A 23003-nucleotide genomic window follows, 5' to 3' on the forward strand; every position below is an offset into this window, starting at 1 on the left:
TATTGTGTAAGTGACAACTGCAAAAACAGAGATGCAGGTCTTAAAATACGAATTGATGGATGTTACCAAAGCACACCAGAGATGTACTGCTATTTACTTGTCCAGTTCATAGCTAGGTGTCTATGTTAGCTATTTTTGACCTGGTTGGAGCGAGATGTTAGACCAGACATACCTTTGATCTGATCAGTTCAGAAATGACTAGAACTAATTTGATTGCTTTCAGCTTTTAAAAGGATTTTTCAATCCTTTTTTCAGGATTGAAAAATGACCCATCAGTATTCGCTAAATATATCAAGTAACTATGCCTGAACAAAAGCTAGAGTATAAGCTTTTTGAAAGCTTATTTTCCAGGAATATATAGTTGAGAACACATTTGATTTGGACTGAAACAGTAGTCTTTGATCTTTCACTTCAAGTTCAAATCTATTTTTCGCCTCAGTCTTTAGGACTGACTTTTAACTATAAAAAACCCAAAGTGCTATCAAAATCAACATTATTTCTTGGCTTGCAGTCCTCACTTTTAAAGTATGTGAGATAGAAATTATTTACTTAAGATATAATAAGAGTAAGCAGTAAAATAATGCTAGAATTTGAAAACTGGTAGCTGCAAGGATAATCAGAATTACTTTAAAGGCTAGATAATATTAAATTTGTCAGTTTCATGAAAACATTCCTGTTTTAAGTTACCTCTGCACACAGTGGCTCATTTTGAGCAAAGAAATGTTAAAATGAAAATTATACAAATCAAGAAAAGCATCACAGTATTTCAGCTCTCTAAAATAAAGCCAGGTTTTGCATCTTGTGTATTAAAGGGTCATCTTTTTGGACTGACACTGACGATGAAAAGGGAAAGCAAATAGCAAGGAAACAACATTTAACAGGTCAGTAGTAGAAATAAGAGAGTAAGAGGCCAACAACAATTTGGACTCAAGACAGATGCAGAAATAAAGCTACTCAGGGTAAGTGTAACTTAGTGAGAAATACTTTGCAAACTACTAAAAGACACCTGTTCCAAAAACACATGGTAAATACCCAGGAAATTTAGGAAAAAAAATCTATTCTTTGGTAAATTCAACCGAGAACCATGATAACTGCTTGCACAGCAGCACAAAGTCCACTAGTAGCTTCTGTGCATTTATCTCAATGCTGTGTGAAGCAGTAGGAAAAAAACAGCTATGAGGCTATTGGGTCACATCCAGTGATTTTTAAAAGCAAACTAGAGATGGCAATGAACTGTCAAAATTTGGGGCCCAGTCTGCCGTGAAGCCTTCAAATCTGTAGAGTCAATCGATTTGTCCAGGTTCAGGGCTAACACAGAAAACTTCCACACACCAACCAGAAGCACAGAATTCTCAAATCCTGGTTGGCTCTGGGGTTCTGCAATTACCTGTTTCAATTCAGAGCTTGCTTCAAAAGCCAAAATTCAGTCTTTTGCTTTATAGGAAGGGAGGTTTTAAACACTGAATACAAAAATATAGCAAAAATGGGAATATGTTTAAATTTATAACATCAATCTTACTTTTGTATCATACTTTTTCTTCCGAAATAATACTACATAAACCCGTACCAAAAGAAGCATAAAGTATAGAAAATGTCATAGTTTCCGTGGTGTCTTAGGCATGTTAGGTATTTTGTTGTGTTATTTTTTAAAGTTTTAAATTAAAGATGGGAAAAAGTATACAAATTCACTTTTAACAGGCAAAAGCAAATTTCAATTCTGTTTAATTCAGAATTCATCATATACAATGTTTCCTGTTCTGTTCTTCACCTTCCAGTTCTTAGATATGAACTCTATCAAGTAAAATACTTAACTAAAAAACTCTGAAATACAGATTCAAGCTACTGATCTCACATTCATTTCAAATCATATTTCAAGATCATGCAAACAATATCTAAGGAAGCTACATGCCAGTAATTGCTTATTTTAAAGGCTCTTCAATAATCAGCTCCCCTTCGCTACAGTATCCAGAATATAAACTATCCTGGTTCAAAACTTACATCAAAAAAGGTAGGGATGGGTGATATTCTATAACTAAGAGACTTGCAAATCCTTAACTGTCAAAATAATTTTTTTTTGACTGAAGTAAGTTTCTGAAGAAAAAAACACCTTGGTATTTTAGTGGCAGACTGCAAATGTAAGAGTGAGCTTAGGGTAATTTTATGGAATCATAATGGAAGTAAAATATTTGGGATACCTAGTGTATAACATAAAACATGAAACAGTCTGTTTCCCTTACATCAGCTAAAGCAGGAGAACTTGCGAACACTACAAGCTGTGCCAGCACAAAGGGAAGCACAGAAGCACAGCTATTTTTAAGTGGTATCACTGGTGAACAAATAGGGAGGAGTACACAAGCTCAAAGTGACTGCTGGTTCAAAGTGGTGCGGGTCAGAGAGACGAGAATATATGACAGAGTTTTAGAAATAATGGCTTGCAGAAAAAGGGTAAAGGCCAAATGAGACACAAAATCATTATTGGCAGTGGCTGCAGAGATAACTCATCTCTCAGCTTTCTTCATTCCATCTTGCTCTGGGGGAACCCAGAATGCAGAGAATATTTCTCTGCCTGTTTTGAAGTGTTCTACCCCCCTGGACAACACTGTTTGACCTTTGTCCATGGAGAAAATTGCCTACTCTCTGGGAAGAATTAGAATCTACACTGGTGTGAATTAAGTGATAGAATACTATGTAAGATTGTCACAGGGTGAAAAATTTAGAGGTTTTGGGTTTATTAATATAGTAAATAAAAGCAAAAAACTCTAATTGCTCAATCTTTTAATACATCATCTGACTTCTTTGGTAACACAGAAAAGAAGGAACATCATCGTTCCATCAAGACCTATAGCAGCCATACTCTTCTCCTCTTAAAAAAAAAAAAGAATGACATCATTATAATAGGCAACCATACCTCCAAAAGTTTCATATACTTTACTAAAATAAGACGGCCTCATTTTTATGATGGATTTTTTTCTCCACTTGGATGGGTTCCATGTATTTTAGTATGCATCTTTTTTAAATACAGCACATTCCATACTTCTTGGAAATACAGATTGTGGCTTAGAGGTATTTTCAGCTAACACTAAGTTCCACCTTATTCTGTCATTACACAGCAATTTTCCTGCTTAGCTTTGAGGTCTACACAGACATTTTCCTTCCAACAATTAAAACTGAGTACTAAAATAAATTGGTTTATACCTCCACTTATGTGGTAACAGTATTTCAGAGGTAATTAAAAAAATGGGAAAACTGCCTTTCTAATGTTCTCCAGTCAGTTTCATGGTCTGATACAGACTTTTCTATATCACATTCATTCAATGAAATCATCAATAGTTTCATTATCTATTTAAAACACCTCATTTTATCTGGAAATTTTTTTAAAAGGCACACTAGGGAGCCATTACAACATGCAGAGCTCTTCTATACGAAACCAACAATTCCACATAATCTGTTGGTTCACTTTTATTCATTACTACACCACACTTAAAAGTTTAAAAGGAATAGTTATATGGAGTAAAATCAAGGTCTGTCTAGATGCATAGACTGGCTCTGGAGATGACAGTAAGAATGTCCAGGAAAGAGGATATGAGCAAGTCCAGCACACAGTAGTACTGCTCAGGTGTATGTGTGAGCCAGAAATGACACTGTCATAATTAACTATCACAAAGATTTTCTAGGCAACATTTTTTTCAGTGATTTTCTAAAACATTTCTAAGCGTTTTCTCTGGTTTAGTTTCTTGCATTTACAGCATCATGCAGATGTGAATTCCACCACCTACAGGCTATGTGAAAGTGTACCTCGTTTTGAGTGTACCATTCTTCAGCCAAAAAAGGGACAATGATTCTTTACCCATGTACCCCAAGACAGCTTCACACACTTGCAGCATTTCACCACCGGCCATCTCTCTTCCAATTATCCTTGTATGAAAGCTGTTTCAATTCCCACCATCAGCACCCTCTGGTGCTTTGCTATTTCCACCATGTACTTTCTAAATGGGGCAGGGGCATGTGTGGAGAAAACACGTACCGTATTTAAGCTGTGAGCACACCGTAAGTACACGATGCAGTACAACATTTCCTGTTCTGTCCTTCATTACATTTTCAGTCATTCACCAAAATAGCTGGTTAATTTTTATAGTCACTGTGCACTAGTTTGATTTTTCCACAAAACTAGGCATTACAAATCAAAGCTAGTTCAATGTAACATAAGTACATAAAGATGAGAGGTTTTTCTCCCATGCATTCACTCAACATTCAGTGATGAATTTTACCTACCACTTATAATCAGCCAGGCACCACAAAGTATTAATTTCTTCTTTGATTTGCTGGATCTTTAATTTTTACTGCTCTACCATCATTAATTAACCATTACTCACCATTTTAGATCCCTTATGACTGTGAAATACCACACACCTGTTAAACCCCACTACCAATCTGTTTTGAATAGACTGATCAGCAGCTTTCCATTCATTTGTCTATTCATACAACAAGCCAAACCCAACAGCCTTTTCCATTACTCTCCCTTCAGTTTTCCTAAAAATACAGAATGCTGGAACATAAAACTTATCATTAACACACACATTCACTACACAATCTATTAACACTGAATTTCTCAGGTTGTTACACTAACTTCCTTTCATTAGATTCATCTAAAATGAACCGGTTTTCTTCAGTTTGACCTAAGCAGTGTCACATTAATTGGATACTTTCCCAAATGTTGGTCTATACCTATTTCCAAAGTTTTAATGCATCAAACTGCCAGTCCTACTATGACTATACTAGATTTCTTCACTCTGCAACTACATTCCTTAATCTCAAAACTCACTACAACTATGTAATACTTGTTTTATTCAGATGTATGAACTAATATTAATGCAATTTTATATGGCTATTTCAAAATATACACCATCAACCAATTCCAATTTAGCAAAACATATCTCATGATTTGTAAGTGATATAAAGTAGAAAATATACAATCTACATTGTCAGGGTACAACTACAGCATTTTTGTATTTTGAAATTTTATCTAATTATGACATAGTATCATCTAGCACATAATAAATAAAAATGTATGAAATTCAGTTAAAACTTTGTTATTGAGACACTTTATTATTTTACTATTTATTTAGCACTCAAAGAACTAAAAAAATACTTAATGGGTATTACCAGCATACAAAATTTGCATTCCTTCGACAGACTGGCAGCTACCCAAGTTTAAAGTCTTTGCCACTTTTCCTTTTTTGGAGAGATGAAAGTAAGTCTTGAGCTCTACAATTCTTAACTGTCCATATTTTAGTTCCCTGTATTGTAGCCATTTTCCTATTTCTATAGTACTATGAGCTTCCCCCACTACTCTCAAATCAACAAACCTGACCGACCTTGATTTGCACATGTTCATCATAACTCATAATAATGTCCTGTCATACACAAGTGATCTCTCTGGTCAACTATACCAATAGTGCTACATTTATCTATCTCTAATCAAGTACACAAAAGATCCCACTAAGTTTTAAGTTAATCCCACTCATTAATTTTGCTGTCCAAATAAGAGAAAACTGCAATTCAACATTTCATCTTCAAAGTGGACAAGACAATCTAGACAGACTTAAGGCACTTCACTTAAGACTTTTCATTAAATTGTTAGAGCAGGCAAAGTACACAAACTGACACATGAGCCTGAGTAAAAGGTCCTTGATTCATCACCCAGCACGATACAACTCTACAGACCTCCTTGCCTCCTAGCACCTTGCAATACTCATAAGAGGTCTTGCTAATTTGGTTAAATCAATAGCCTTTCAAAAAGAAATATTGGGGAGGTGAAGTATTAACTCAGTAAAGAGCTAAGAGTTTGACTCAGGGGAGATTTAACATCTGCATAAGGAGATCTTGAAACTTCAAGGCAGTATTATTGAAAGCAGTATGGATTATTGCTTTCATTTTGGCCTTTTTAAAGGGTTATACCATGTGTAGTTGCAAACGCCACCCACATTCTGTGTACTTACATGCATAAGTACATGTCCTTGCCTTCTGTTCAAACAGTAGCTGTTCAACATTTGCTCTGACCAATTCCTAGAACATACATTTACTACCTGACTCACTAGATCATAATTCAATATAAATATCTCAATATATATTGATACACAAACACATATATGAAAACGCCCACTGTCACTAACACCAGAGCTAAAAGACCTCTCAATATTGTTACATCCATATTAGCACTGAAAGAAACCTTTGCAAGTCTTTAGACAGAAGCACATAAAAGTAGTAATGTTTTTTCACATGCACTTTTGGGTGTTGCTGTTTCTCCATTCCAGCAATGGATCCTACCACCTGAAGCATCTCCTAAAATGAACTAAAAATGTAGTGCGAATCTGTGAAATCAACTCATATACAGAATGTGTGCAGGAGTACTGCCAGCACCCACTACACAGATCATTCAGAGAACCTACACACCTCAGTCTTTCGCTAACACTGAGGGCAAGTCATAGATCCTTCACACCACTGACCCTCTCTGTCCACTGACTAGATGCAGAAATTTTGAATCACTAGATCTGTTCTGAATGACACCTATTCATCAGACTTTTTATGCCTAAATTTATGGAAAACTGACATTGTTTGAAGACGCATTCCAGAAAATCTATTTTAGTGGGAGTTTTCCCCCTCCAAACTCAAACTTTTAACACTGTATTACAACATTAATTTCACTCCACTAGCATAATTTATTGTAGTTAATAGTCTTTACATCCAAACTTCAATTTATTATATTAGTGCTTTATTATTTCGATTTGGCATCAGAATTAATTCCACTTAGTATTCCATCTTTAGGAACAACTATCAGATGAGAGAGGATGATGAAGAACATAGACCAAGACAGCACCAAGAATATATTTCGGTGAAATCTAGGCAGAAACAGGTACAATATCATTTGAAAATAGTTCAGGAAGGTGTGAAACCAGAGTAAAAGCCAATTGCCATTAAGTCAAATTACATGGATTCATTTCACAGCAAGTGAGATCTCCAGATATTTCATTTTCTTAAAAATGGTTCACTTGCACTGGTTAATATGCTCTGTGGGCAAGTTTTACAAACTTCAAAGCTTCTATACCAAATGTGAAACATTCTACCATGAACAGAATATATAAAAAGACTAAAGCAGAACTATCTGGAGGGCTATGCAGGTTCTTAATATTTTAATGTGTAGAAAATAAGAAAATAGCCTACTTTAGGTTTAAATGACTTATCAAACCATGTTTGACTAACAGTAGAATTAAATAAAGCATAAGTACAGCTTGCTAAAAGTGCCCTCTTCAAGAAAACTGTACTAGATGTGAACACACATACACCTAAAATATATATATTTAAATAGTGTTAGAAGAAGTAGAAGTACTGGTAGTTAAAGAACTGACTGATGTTTATCACCATGGAAGCAGCATTCCACAGCCACTGCAGCACTTGACATTAGGAAATGCCTCACAGGTCTAGAGTTCCCAGCTACAGTAACAACTGCAACTGGAGATGAGCAGACAACCTGACACACAGCAGGGTAACACTGTCCGCAGAAATACCTCGTGGTGGAAAAAAGTGACTTCACATCCTTTCCACTTCTCAAAGTTATGGTATTAACCAAAAATAAAAGGCAAGCTCGGATCCCTAACCTAAGATATAAAATAACTACTTTTTTTTTTTTTTAAAGCCGAACCTCACTTGTAAATTACACAAGCAAATGCCCTTTGAGGTCCCCAGAGCTTTCTTGGTTATCCTGTGAGGGCAGATTCTTCCACAGGCAGCACAGAGATCTGTCGTTCCGATTTGGGAGTCCCAACACTTTCATTTTAAACACACACACTTAAAACTACCAATTTAGATCAATGGGAGTCAACACTGTAAGGAACGCTCATTAGAAAGCAAAAGTAACATGGATAAAAATTAACACTGTGGATGCAAATACTGGTACATAACTTCCCTTCGACAAAATGGTATAAAGACAGATCAGAGATAGGAAAGAATGAAGACAAACTGGTCCAGTCCCAGCTCAAAAGTCTAAGGCTGCTTTTGCAGCAACCTGCAACGAGTTAAGACTTCAACAAAAGGAAAAGAAACTGCACAACTCCACTAAAAACCAGTGGTATTTACCAAAGCAAACAGAACTCCCTCCACATCTGTTGCCTAGGAAATTGCTGTCTGCCTCACAGATTTTTTTCCAGGCAGGTATCCATGAAACCTGACTGCAGAAAGTAAGCTTTAGTCACTTGGACAAGATGTGAATTAGCAAGACACCAACATGTTCACAGGAGTTATTGCAAGCAACATAAATGAAAGTGCTTTCTCTTGTAAAAGCTGTCAAATATGTAAAGCAACTTTAGATCTCTTATCCTTACATTGTAGTAAAACTAGACTAAGTTCTCCCATCAATAGCTTAAATTGCTGCGTCTAGCTCTCCCACCATACTTTTGTCTGAAAAGTGACACCTCTGCTGTGAAAAACAAACCAAGAGCATTACCAGCAAAGTATGCAATATAACAAGTCAGTGGAAAGGTAACTAATTTTTCTGTAAAGCAACAATACCTTAGCAGCCATACAGAACCTGTTGTCACCTGACCTGGACCAGGTTTGCTGTAAAGATCACTACGTGCTAACTACAGATATAAACAACAAACTATACAACAATAAAAAGGCAAGTTCTCTATTTAGCTTTGACAACTTGGTCTCTGGAGATTATATTTGTTCAATAATTATGCTTTAGAGAAGATTCTAAAAAGGTGTATAAAGAAAAAAAAAAAACAAAAACCCTCTGCTAGTAATAATATCCACCCCACAGAAAAATAACCCAGGGACTGGAAACAGAGGCTAGGCAAACTGAGAACAAAAGTACTTAATTTTTCAAACAGAGCACAGACAATTCATTGAATAACTTCTCAAGGAAGAGTGAGAGCATCATAATTTTTCCAGCAGTCTAGAAACACTGTACAAAATCTCCCCTTCCCCACCACCAAAAGGGAAATTCTTCCCTAAAACTCTAGAACAAATCACAACACTTTTACAATTAGAGGCAAATAGACACGAGAGAAGTCCAGAAATGAAGATTATGAAATAATTATACTAAAAAAACTCTAGAAACTGAACCAGTGATTTGTAAAGCAATACGCCTTTCCTTAGTGTCACATGCAAACCAGTCTGCAAAACGAAAAATATGGGAAGTTAAGCACAAATGAAGCAAAGAATCAACTTTGAGAAGCTTCTGCGATTGCACAATCTCCTGTCAGAGCTCTCGCTACATTTCTGCAATAAACATTCCAGCACAAGCAATCACACGTCAAGCAGATATTTGAAATATGCAACTAAACAAGAACTTAACACTATTTAAGAATTTGTGCATCGTTATGCAGTTTTGTATCACAAACCCTAGCAAAGGCCACAGACTTTTTCGTGGATTGATTAAAAGAAAAACATCACTTTCAATATAAAAGATGTCTGTATGCATAAACTCAATGTTTTTCTATATTTATTCTTTTTTCCATGATGAATATACCCAGAAAAATGACTTTCAAGTAATGCTATTTTTTAAAAAGGTTATAAAAATTCCATGAGAATTATTTTAGATATAGACAAGTTATTTCTACTTCCAACCACTAAGATTCATCTGTACTATAGGATTTTTGTAACTAACAGGAACAAAACAGCAAGTTTTTCACTTTTTTTGGAGATTTTCACTGCTAATGTAGAACAAAACAGTTCTGCTAACAGATTGTTCCCACAGTCCAGAGCCCAATAAATTAAATTTACAAATTTATACATTTAAAAAACCATGGTTTTACCCACTCCCTTTAAGCCATTAAAAAAAAAAAAAAAAAAAAAAGTGTGAAGAGACAAGCTCTCTTTCAAAACCCACCTGAAGAAAAAATGGTAGCATATACAGACAATGCCACTAGTAACACAATTTTTTAATTAATACCGATGTTTAAGTGTATATTCAAGTCACTAATTACTTTCAGGTCTAAAAATACTCCCACAATAGATGCTTTGAGAGCAGTTGTGGATGTCCCATCCCCGAGTGTCTTCAAGGCCAACCTGGACAGGGCTTTTAGCAAGCTTGTCTAGTAGAAAGTGTCTGTCCATAGCAAGGGCTTGGAACTAGATGATCTTTAAGGTCCCTTCCAACCCAAACTGTTTTACAGTTCTCTGATTTAACCCAAATCTCCTCTAAGTACTCTTTCTACCCTTTCTGACATCATGGTAGAATCACAACTAAAATCCTGAATGCTTCGGACTGCATGTGAAAAAAGAGAGGTGGAACTACAAAATCAAAAACCTACTTGAAAGGCATGGTTCCACATTCCATCAGTGAAATGACAGAACAGAATCAAAGCAGTCCATGAAAACGTAAGGGTGGCTTTTTACAAACTGCAAGTCTCTCTCACGATAATCAGTAAGGATTTTAACATACGTAATACTACAACAATATAAGCTCGTTTATCTGGGATTTTCAAGTACAGTATTTCAAGACTAGAGGAAGAGTGGAAGTATTAGAAATCCACTAGAGGATCCAACGCTTTTAATTTCAAGAAAGTCCAAAGATGTTTTGATTTATTATGCTTACAAGCTTGTTAGGCACATGCAACTAAGTTTTTCTATGTCCCTTTTCAAGCTTTGAGACTAAAGTTTGAAGAAAACTAAAGCCACTGACTTCATGCACCAAGAAAGAAGTTTTTCCCAACATTTCCACTGCTCAAGCATGAGGCATGCACTTCTAATACACTTGCTCAGGCATGAGACAAAGAGAGCAGAACTTCCTAAAACAGTAGTATTCAACTTCTACAACACTGGGTATTTTCACCAAGCTGATATACTGCAATCACAAGGATGAAAAATACTAAAATGCTAAGAAATGACTGTAAAAGCAAGTCTTCTACCAACTTTTCCAGCTACAACAAAAGAGTAAGTCAACTCTTCTCTAATACCATTCTTTCTACATAGCACTTCAGAACCTGAGAAAACCATCCCCCCGCCCCCCCACACCCAAAGAGGATACAGTAGACTGATACATGTACTCCAAAGGCATGATTTTCTTTTGGATTCAGAAAACAGGAGAAAACAAATCTTAGCCCAAGAGGAAAGGGAGCCAGGGCTGTCTGGACCATTGCCACAACCATGGAATCTTGTCAAAGTCTCTCTTGCCTGTCCTTACAAGGGAGCAAGACCAAGCTTGGGCTGATTAACTTAATCTCTACAGGGGATGAAGGCAGACAGTATTTTTGTCACACCATAAAAGCCTGCCATGAGACAAATCAGAGCACACTAACATGACATTTTCTGTTCCTCTGTCCCACAGACCATTTTGAGTAGCTGTCATTTAGTCTGTCATTAAGCAGAAAGCAAAACTGATGAAAACATGTTTTCTACAAAATAAACCAAAAGTGAATGAAAGGCTACTTTTTACCTGCATCCAACTTCTATATGATTTTTATCCCAGGATTTGCTTTATGAAAGCATTTTTCCAGTACCTAATTGAACAAAAAGTCATTAAAAAAACCCACTACTTTCTTGGAAATCTACATGAACTAAGAGACTAGAGATACATTGCACGTGTGTATAAAAATATAAAAAACCAAGTCGTTCAAAAGCCACGTCAAGTGAAGTCAGGCAATACTGCTACTTCCCATTCATATAAATTCTATGTTTGTAAAACACTGAGGAAAGCAGGTTTCCCATTTCTAAATACTACAAAATAGCAACATGAGATATTCTGGAATGTAATTAAAAAGCAGCAATATCAGTTCAAGAATTTAGAGTCACACTTTTGTCAGACATCCTACACTTCACTTTCCAAAAGTCAGCTGGATCACAAAGACATTTGACATTAGGAAAGGTTTAACACCAGGAAGTATGTGTGTGCATACACCCTCTATACACAGATTTACATATCCCAAAAAACCAAACATTTTAAATAATAATAATAAAAAAAGTAACCTACCACTTTCATTCATATTCACACTTTACAAACTGCTTGGCAAGAGAAACAAGAAGTACCGAAAACTTCAACAGAGACACAAACTCTTTTGCATTTGTAAAATTACAAGTAGTTCATGATGCAAAGCTCTATGTGCTTAAGGCACTCTTCAGAGAAGATAAGCAATGCAGCATTTAATCTGTCATGTAAAGCACATTCAAAATCCCCCTTACTTGTTTCAGTCAAGATAACACATTGTATAACTTGTAGCAAACAGAAAAGAACTGAATTTCCTATTTTCTGAACTGCTGCATAACAACTCTAAGATCATGTCACATTCTCGTGTTTAGAGCTCTTTCTTTCTTTCCAATTTAGAGTTAAAGACAAGTATGAGAACTGGTCGTTTCTTGTAATTTTGTCCCTTTACCTTTCGAACTATGACATGACAAATTTCCAATTTATTTAACCTCACCTCATTAAAAAACCTCTTAATCTCCTTATTCTCTGAAGATAAGATGACACTTACTCCAGTTTAATAGATTCAGTTAAAAGCCAAATTTTATAAATAAGAACACAGGTAGAGATAATACCTCTTTTTGTACAAGTTCCTGTAAAGAATTAAGAACACAGCAGAAAACCAGTCTATGAATACATAAGCTATTCCTGCTGAAAACCAATATAAAAGTTCATGGCTGTCCAGAAGACAAGAAGCAAGAAAATTCAGAAAAAAAGTTGAGTGGAGTAGTTGTGAATTCTTACATACTATTTCTACATAGAAGTTAATCTTAACAGCAGAAAATCTTCTGAATATCCTAAAGCCTGACTTGTTCAGTTTCCAAACGCTGTTCAATATCATGAGCATGGCAAAAAACATATTTGACTTTTCATTACCAAATTAAAAAAAAATTTTAATTATCAGCAGTATGAACTTAAAAACGATGAAAACAGAATAGGATAATATTCCTTATCAATCCTCAAATAAATCTGCTATTTTCTGCAAGAAGAGAGAAGCATACCTTTGAGTGTCTTCGAAGGCCACTTGGCTTAGGTCTTCTGTCAAGAGTAGCTACCAACACACTGAACTATTCTGAACCAGCAGAAACATAACAAGAACTCTGATGGTAAAGGGGTAACTAAAAGACATCCTGATTTAACCTCTTTTCCTTGCCACACCACAGTGACAGTGATTGAATTTACCTGTTTGGCACCACAGATGTTGGAGCATCTCATTTCTTCAAAAGTGAGTGGGGAATGCCAATGGCCTCACATAACTGCAACTGGGAAACACTGTAAGCAATAGCTGGAATTTGATTTGCTCTTTCCACCGAGTTCTTCCAATGCACTCTTATTTCATCTAATACACCTTCTGCTATGAACCATGGTAGCTGTCCTCCTGCCCCACAACCCAAAACATAAAAGGGAGGTAAATTCTAGAAGGCCCGTATCTAATTACAACAGCTACTGAATGTAGCATGAGGGCAGTAGCTGTAATAGACGCTGGCTCACAAAACAGAGACAAGGCTGTTGCAGAAAGACTGTGGCCTTGCTCTTGATGGACTGGCCTGAGCATTCTTGCTACAGATCCCTCTAATACCAGGCTCATTGTAGAAGTGGAATTCCAAAATGAATCCCCAGCACTTCTAAGTTTTATTACAGAATAATAATCTGCTGAGAAATAAAATACACTTGAAATTAGAGCATAGTTTAAGCTATTTTTTTTCTTTATAATCCTTAGGGCTTTATCAGAAATACAGATTCAACCAACTACTTCTGTTATTTTTTGAAAGCGTACTTGAAGCCTTGATTTTATGCTGAAATAAACTGTATCTCTTCATGTAGTAAAAGTTAAATGTTGTTTGACTATATCTGACTGTATATGGTAACAATCTTTCATATCCAAATTACCTATATTACTTCCATACTCACAAGAACTACATTCTATTTACTGAAAGCTTCATTCTATGCTAATTCTTCATTTGGAGAGTTTTATACTAATCAAGAAACTTCTCACCTGAAACCATTGTAAGACAAAAATCCTACTAGCTCCTGATCATTTTGCAAGCTTCTCTTAGCTTAGCAGAGGTATCTTTCCAATCTAAATGGATAACTTGCATTTGTTGGTTTAAATCCTCGGAATATATTTTTCCTCCTTCCAGATGGAGTTCATCTTAACTCCTAGAGTATTAACAAAAATTAACTCTGTGGGAGGTGCTTTTCCTGTTGCTTTTTTAAATTCAGATACTATTGCTATTGAAGTTGCCATTGATAGTGAAAAATATTTAAGAAAATAACAACAGTTTATATTTTTGTCCACTTAGAAACTAGATTTGTTGTGCATGCATTCTGTGGTTGAGTTTCTTCTGTGTCTTCAGGCCACTAGCTTTAAAGGTTTTTCTCTTAAAGTCTCTTTCGCTCTCATCAGAGAAGATCTGCTGTTAAAAGAGAAATTAACATCATGCTGCTCAGCACAGATACCATACCCTGTACAGTGTCACTTCAGAAAATGGGACCTTGATAGCTACAGCTGAGAAAACAATTTGTACATATTGCACATATCATTACTTTGTGCTTAACTAGCACTGCTGCAAACACATTGCACTGATTTAAGAGCTTCACTGAGGCTCTGAAACAAAGCTAGGGAAAGGCAAAGGGGAAACCAACCTGTGAAATACTGTAGAGGTGTCTTCTCCAAAGACAGAGAATCATAGAACAGCCCAGATCTGGTGGTACCTCAAAAGTTCACCTGGTCCAACTGTTCATGCAAAAGGGAGCCTTGATGAGATTGCCTAGCACCCTGCTGAGTCTTGAAAACCACCACCAATGGGAACTCTACCACATCCTTGGGGAAATTGTTCCAGTGACTGACTACTGTCACAGCAAAAAATTTCTTTCTTATATAAATCTCTCCCAATGCAACTTGTACATGTTGGCCCTTGTTTTCTCCTCCTGAAAAGATCTCTATCATCTTCCTTGTAGCTGTCTTTTTAGTTCTGGGACACTGTGATGAAGTCTCCCCCACACCTTCTCCAGGGAAACACCTTCACTTTTCCCTCACAAGGCAAGTTCTCCAGCCTTTTGATCACCTTTGTGACCCTCCTTTAGAACTCTCCTTGGGTTGCAGGAACAAGAACTGGACACCTCCCTACAGATGTGGCCTTACCAGCACTGAGTGGAACGATCACACCTTCCATTCTCCTAGTAACCCCTCTGTGGATGCAGCCCGGGATCTAGTTTACCTTTGCTGCTGCAGCCATGCTCTGCTGACTTGTGTTCACCTTGTTGTCCAACAGGCCCCCAGGTCAGTGAGGCTGCTCCCAACCTCACAGATCCCAGCCTGTAAAATCAGTGTAAACTCAGCCCACTCTTCCAGCCTGTCCAGCTCTCTCTGTAAGACATCTCTTCCTTCTGTAGGGTCCCCTCACTAGTCAGTTCAGTGTCATCCGCAAATTTGCTCAGGGTGCTTTCAATGCCACCATCCAGGTCATGCAGGAAGATGTTGGACAGCATTAGGCCCAGCATCCACCCATGGAAGACCCCACTTGTGACAGGCTGCAAGCCTGAGTAAAACCCACTGACCACCACAAGATCTATTTTTAAAATAGTATACATTTGATGTCTCACCAAAATTAACCTTCTATTAGAAAACTTTAGGTAGATTATTCCTTGTGCAATTTTGGTGTCACTACTCAGCATACAGAAATATTCTCATCATAGTTTCCTTCTAACAAAATTTAGAGCAGAAAATTATAATTGCACAGTACTGAAAACAACACCTCCGATCCATTTTTTCTGAAACTTAGAGTACCTCAACTGAATTTGCAAGTTTTTTTTTTTAAAGGAAAATGAATGTCATGATTTCATATTTATCATCACTATGGAGTGTGTATACATGTATATAAAAGTCTGTGAATGTACTTAGCATAATTTTTTTTCTTTTTAGCCAATTCACTTATTTAATTATGATCTCAAGTGATTAATGAAGCTTTTCACAGAAAGGCTTTCCTGGAAATCTGTTAAGCACACCTTCAGACTTAGAAAGCAAGCAATTGTTGCATATGAATTCATTAAGGTACAAACCCACTACCTAATCAGTATGTAAGGCTAACAAGAAGGAGAATTATTTCAGAGAACTAACAAACTTTGTTTATTACAACCCTCAAACTGCTTAGGTCAATGGAACATTTTAGTGATGTTCCCCCTTTCCTCCAGTGATTACACTACTGGAAACTATGGGAAACAGGAACAGTCTCCTGCTATACTACTGAGCATTGGACACTGCAGTTAACTGCAACTTAAAATGCATAAATCTTCATTTTAACAGCTTCATATACATGCACAACACAGTTCAAACAGCCAGTAGTGACACTTTTCTATTGAAAGCACCAAATTTCATGAAGCTCCTCTTTGTATGCAGTTTTCCCCCTGAGAAACACAATCAATTCTCTACCATACATTCAGTGCAAAGAGACTGATGAACATTATGAACATGCTACTAAAAGAGCTAATGTAATGTAAAAATTTACTTATTATATTGAAGCACAGTAATTTTTAGGTTCATGTATTAATATGCATTAGCATGCAAAGAAACTAATTTTCTTTACTTAAAAACAGTATTTTGCAGTCACAAACCCATGTCCATGTAAATCAGTTTTCCCTATTTGTCTGTGGGAACATCCAGAACTTAAGAAAACTACAACTCTAAGTCAAAAGGATAACCCTCTCAATGATTTTTGAACAGTTTTGGGAATCTAGAGAGGTTCCAGCCGACTGGAAGCTGGTAAACATTGTCCCAATTTTCAAGAAGGGCAAGGACGACCCTGGAAACTACAGGCCTGTCAGTGTCACTTCAACGACTAGTATAGAAAAGATTATTTGGGGAGGTATTGAAAAACACCTGCAGGACAATGTAGTCATCAGTCACAATCAGTATGGGTTCCTGAGGGGAAAGTCCTGCTCGACAAACTTAATTCCCTCTTATGACAAGGTAACCCACCTAGGTATCAAGGGAAGCCAGCTGATCTAATCTTTTGGGATTTCAGTAAAGCTTTCAATACTGTCTCCCACAGTGTCCTACTGGACCAAATGTCCAGCATTCAGCTGGATAAACACACCATGGGATGGTCGAACATCTGGTTCACGGGTCAGGCGCAAAGGGTTGTAGTGAATGCAGTGCCATCAGACTGCCGACCCATCACTAGCGGGGTTCTGCAGGGCTCTATCCCTCCACAGGGCCTTGTGCTCATCAACATCTTCAAAACTGACTTGGATGCAGGACTGGAAGCAATACTAAGTAAGTATGCCAGTGATAAATTGGGAGGAGCTGTTGACTCCCTCAAAGGCAGAGACACCCTGCAGGGAGACATCAACAAATTTGAGGGCTGGGCAACCATCAAACATGTGAAGTTTAACAAAGACAGGTGCTGGATTCTGCGCCTCGGATGGGGCAACCATCCGAGTACATACAGACTGGAACAGGAGGCTGGAAAGCAGTGCTGAGGAAAGGGACCTGGGGCTCCTAGTCGATGGCAAGTTGAATCTGAGTCAGCAGTGCCCTGCCAGCCAGGAGGGCCAACCCTGTCCTGGGGGCATCAGGTACAGCATCACCAGCCAGGCAAGGGAGGAGATTGTCCCACTCTGCTCTGCACTGGGGCAGCCTCACCTTGAGTGCTGGGGGCAGTTTAGGGTGCCACAATATAAGAAAGATACAAAGCTTTTAGAGAGTGTCTAAAAGAGGGCCACAAGGGTGGTTAAGAGCTTTACAAGGAGTGGCTGAGATCACTTGGCTTGTTCAGCCTGGAAGAGACTGAGGGGAGACCTCACTGCAGCCTGCAACATCCTCACGAGGGGAAGTGGAGGGGCAGACACTGGTCTCTTCCCTCTCATGACCAGTGACAGGACCCAAGGGAATGGCATGAAGCTGTGTCAGGGGATGTTCAGGTTGGATATTGGGAAAAGGTTCTTCACCCAGAGGGTGGTCAGGCACTGGAACAGGCTCCCCAGGGAACGGGCCACAGCACCAACCCTGACAGAGTCCAAGAAGCATTCCAACAATGCCCTAAGGTGTGATTCTTGGGGTTTGTAACATGCAAGGTCAGGATGATCCTTGTGGGTCCATTTCAACTCTTTACTTCTGTGATTCTATGAAAATATTTAAAAATTTGAAAGCAATGGGTTATATTAAAATAGCAGTTTGTAACATATCAATGAAGATGCAATGTTAAACAGACTCACGCCTCCCTTTTGACCTTAAGTCCTGCTGTGGAGGTTTTTGTTGGCCATTCACATTTGACACGTCCTTGCAGCTTGATGTCTGCTTTTTGAATACTCGATGGTACTACCAGTGAAATTTCCCTACCCCTTAAAAAGAGTACAAAAAGCAGCTTGCCTCCACACCACCAAACCCACAAATTGTGAGGGGTGGGGAAGTACTTCCTTATTTTAGATGCAGGAAACAGAAATTCAAAACAGTCTCACAAAAAGGCTGAAGAAATCAGGAAGCCCTAACTTACAGCACATTAGGCAAAACAAACAATTCCAACACCAAAATCATCTTTATCTATCATCTTACTAATTTCTCTGCCCGTTTTCCAAACCTCATATCTGTATACATATATATATATCTTTCAGACAGACAAGTCTTCTCCACAAAGGGCAATTTTTTTTTTGTTCTTGCACCCTATCCCTGCCACACCATAAGTATAATCTGTTGTGTTCTGCTGTTAAAAATATTCAAAAGTAAAGAAGGATGTATCAGAGTATCAAGGATACTGCACTGATGCTTCCTTTTTTTTTGGTATTTTATTTACTAAGGCAAGAGGATAACATGGCACACCAATTTTCATTTCAACTCCTGTCTTTTCAAGAAATATTTGACTGGTATTCAAACCAGAAGCATTTAAACTGAATGATTGACTTTCCACAACCTCAACATCAAAAGGAGAAAGTTATTTTCTATAACTATCAAGAATTAAGTAATTCATGGTAGGCAAATATCCACTGCACAAGTTTAAGAATTAACTCGATTAATAAATTGACAGGACTGGCATTACTGACAAAATAATTTTTGTCAACTGCCCCATTAGTTGCTTCTCCTTTTTATATCAGAACTTGATTACTGGTTTTACTTCTACTGCAAAAGTGAAACAAATAATCTGAAGACTGAAAAACATAAAATCAGGACAACAGACACCACGCTTCTGTATTTAAAAATTAAGTGATTCTTCTGTTTTGCAGAGATGAGGACACAGGTATCCTGCCCAACTTAATTGTGCTCTTATGGGTAACACTGCTTCCACCTTCTTCTGGATGTAAAAAGGAAGCTTAACCAATAAACCAGCTTATTTCTGTGAGTTGCACTTCATTATACCTGAAGGCCATTTGTTTATCATGATGAAATTCAAGGGAAGCAAGATCTTCAGAGAATTATCTAATCTTAAGCATAAACTTTAGCTCAGAGTTACAAGTTACTTGTTAAAGATTGTGTCTTTTTCCACTGCTATGAAAGAAGTTATGTTGATTCCAACTCTTCTGGAAAAATAAACTTATTTTGTAAAATCATAATACTTTTTAAAGTAATTTTTAAAAACCTCATCACCCCATTTCTTTTTTTTCCACTTTTGCTAACCCATCAGCTCAGAAGACTTTTTCTTAAATTAAATGCAAGGGCCTGTAAGAGGAATTATCAGTCAGAAGAAACCTTAGGATTTCAACTTGTTTCTACAATACACCCTTGCTGAATACTGTTATTTCCTCCCACAAAATATGAGTAATGAAGCACCACTCTAAGGTAAGTCTGCTGATGTTGAAACACACAAGAAAAAAAGCAAAAGGTGTCCTGCTTTGGTAGAGCTAGACAACCTCTCACAAGATAGCCAGATTTGAACAAAAACCTTCAGCTGCCTACTCTGGTTGAACCTTACACTGAAAAATTAAGCTTCTACTCACAGGGCATCAGAAACTTTGAAAGAAACTTCCCAACCTGCAAATAAATGGTTTTAATTAATCTTTTATTCCTGACCATATCTATGAGTTTGTCAAACTGCAACAAGAAAGGGTACATTACAAAAAAAAAAAAAAATTTAAAAAATAAATCCCTTTTTCTCCCCCCTAGAATTCATGGTTCTCAGACCCTTCTTTCCTATGAACTTACCAGGAACTATGATAGAAACTATTCTTTATCTGATAGAAGCCATTCTTTATATTAAGGTGAAAGTTAATCTGACTCCCTTCTTTGCCAGGGGCTCAAAGAGGAGACTGTCATGACCAAAGAAAAGAATAATGCAGCCATCCCGACTATTCCCTGATGCCACTCAAAATGAATTACACAGAAGGCACAGAAAGTCACAGAGGAGTTTTGTACAATCACTGCAGTCCCAGAACCAAAGCAGCTCCATCAGCACCAGCGTCATAACACCCCAATTTTACCTCTGAATGGTATCTCTGCTTATATCCCAAGCCCAAACTACTGATGATAATAGTGTTACGTATACATTGCATTCAGAAGGACAAAAGCTTTCTTATCAAAGCCGGAAGGCATTCGAGGACAGAAAAGAAACAAAAGGAAAACACTTTAAAGACTCCTCTGACCTTACATTCATCAAGAATTAAAGTAAGAGAGACTTTTAGTCCTTTCCTTACTCCAATCCACCACGCAGAATCAATGAACAGCTCTGGGCATGCAAGTTACGTGATACAAGACTTTCTTTGTATTACAACTTTATTCTTTAGACAAACAACACAGAATTCTCCTAAATATGGTTTTCCTAACAAGAGTCTTCATAGCTTGATTCAGAACCACATTGTGACTAGCTCTGATGATTTCTCCAACCACCTGATTTCGGCAAGTCAAAACCATATCCAAACACCTTAAGGTCATGCTATTTCCAAAATCCATATGCACAAAACAGTTTGTGGGGTGTAAGAAAGGCTAAAAATAGCCATGGGCATTTTAGTAAAAGACAGAAGACAAAAACTCTTCCAGGAAGCCTACTGATTTATTCTCTACAGAGAAAGCCCAGCTCTTTAATGGCATGTCCAATTATAAACTCAATGTATTGAAAAAAAAAAAGACAAAACAACCAACCAACAAATCCACTGCTCAAACAAAAAGCAGCCCAATAAAATACACAATCGCATCAATAGTTCAGCTTTCACTCACTCACAGGTCTTCATGGGTAATTTCCTATTTATGTCACCATCTTAGCTTCACAAACGTTTGCAACAACAGCCCCTCTTTCAAAAGCCATGATGATTGTTGCCAATATTAGCAGAGCAAAAACTTCAGTTCCTAACGAGTCTATCATTTGGCTGGCACCACTCTTGGCCTTGAATTTCCACAAAAGAGTATATATATATATATATATGTATGTATATATAGCATGTAACAGCAGGTTTGAATGATCCCAAGACCACCAAAAACTGTATCACTGTTATGCTGGCAATTGTTTAATTGCCAATGAACTTTGTAGTAAATTAAGTTGAAGGAGGAGGACAGCTACCCACAGAAGATGTATTAGAGCAATTAACAAACAGTTCAGCAGAACCACCTTCCCTCTTTGAAAGGGGAGAATAAATTCTCTCAGCTCAATACTGACAGGATTCTTTGCATGCCTACAGTCAAAGCTACTTTCTAAGAAGAGATTAGTATAAAAATACATTCGTATAAGCAGATTCATAACAAAGAAGGGAATTCTATGATTCTACCTCTAATACTGACAGCAGCGCATAGTATCAATACAAAGTTGTGAGGCATCAGAGGCATTACCTCTATTTTCAACCACAGATTCACGCCCTGCCTGGTATAATTAGCAAAACCCAGCATCTGCAAAAAAGCACAAGCCAAGTATAACCAACACTAACTTGTTGATTGTCTGACCCTCGACCTCACTCCTCCCTGAAGAATCTTCCCCATCCACTCCTACTCAATTACCGCCTGGCTGCAGAGGTTTCCTCCCCTCTTAAGTACTTAACAGAATCAATCCACACTTGTGGTCAAATGAGCTCCCAGGTGTCAATGGTGGAATTACCATGCTGAACTGTCATCCATACTCTATGAAGATGGTGCTTGTTGTACTGGCACTTCACACTTCAACTTCTCTGAAGTCAAAGTCTGAAGTTGAAGTCTCTCCTCTGAAGACTCTGCCTGAAAACTCCACAGTTAGTATCTCCTCTTCACCTGTCTCTCAGGGACAAGTCCCTGTCCCATCACTGTCAGGAAGTCTTTCACATTTCCAGGTCAATAAGGAAGTCCTACCCAGCCTCCCTCGCTGCCTGTCAGGAAGAAAACAATGTGTGTACACAGATACAGAAAACACAAGGCTACATAATCATGAAAAACTGAAGTGGCACTCATGGAGTGCAAACTGGACATCACAGCAAGGTATTCACTCTCTTTTTAGCTCCAACAGAAAAATTCTACATCTGTTTCAACCACAGTCACAAATTAAACATGAGCTTATAAATTCACAGCAACTGGCTTCTCAGATACAAACCTTCATGCTTAAAATATCTGAATCTACAAATGCCTCCACACAGAAAGTTCCTCAGGTCTTCTGTGGCAGATACCTTTCAAAAAATTATTTGGGCTAGAAATAGGTTTACTGAACAGGAAGGCCAAAACTCTGCAAATAAATGCCAAATGAATACTGATGACTTCTCTACTATTTTTGGTGAATTTTATTTTCCGCTGTATGACATGTCAACAGAGTAAGTATTCTTCTGAGAAGTGGAAAATTACACGTTGCCCAGAGAAGTTGTGGAGTTCACCACCTTTGAGATGCTCAAAGACCTTCCTGGGCAACCTGATCTAGGCCACTCTATCACAGCAGGGGGATGAGGGACCTCCAGAGGTTCCTTTCAGCCTCAATAATTCTGTGAAAAAACAATCATTTATATGCAATAAAATACTACTTTCCCTGTGCACATGGTATTAAACATTAAGAAGGCAGACTTCCAAATCATCATCCAAAGCAACTGATTTAGACAAAAGAAATAAATGATCAAACAGTAGCCAGTTTGAGATGAATGCCCTAACCATCATTCCTTCACACTTTCCCAT

General features: G+C 37.5%; 1 protein-coding gene across 8 annotated transcripts in view; it reads right to left on the reverse strand.

Annotated features, from left to right (window-relative positions):
• Positions 1-23003, reverse strand: part of ROCK1 (Rho associated coiled-coil containing protein kinase 1) — an 85847-nt gene that overhangs the window by 53817 nt on the left and 9027 nt on the right. Inside the window, exon 1 of one of the 8 annotated variants that reach the window (XM_019284038.3) lies at positions 10314-10349. The exons of the other annotated variants lie outside the window; for them this stretch is intronic. Coding sequence (XP_019139583.1) covers positions 10314-10334 — 21 coding nt within the window. The 5' untranslated portion in view covers positions 10335-10349. Of the gene's footprint in view, positions 1-10313; positions 10350-23003 lie in introns of those variants that run through there. 8 annotated transcript variants of the gene reach the window in all.

This window comes from Corvus cornix, chromosome 2 (assembly GCF_000738735.6).
Source record: "Corvus cornix cornix isolate S_Up_H32 chromosome 2, ASM73873v5, whole genome shotgun sequence".
Classification (NCBI taxonomy): domain Eukaryota; kingdom Metazoa; phylum Chordata; class Aves; order Passeriformes; family Corvidae; genus Corvus; species Corvus cornix.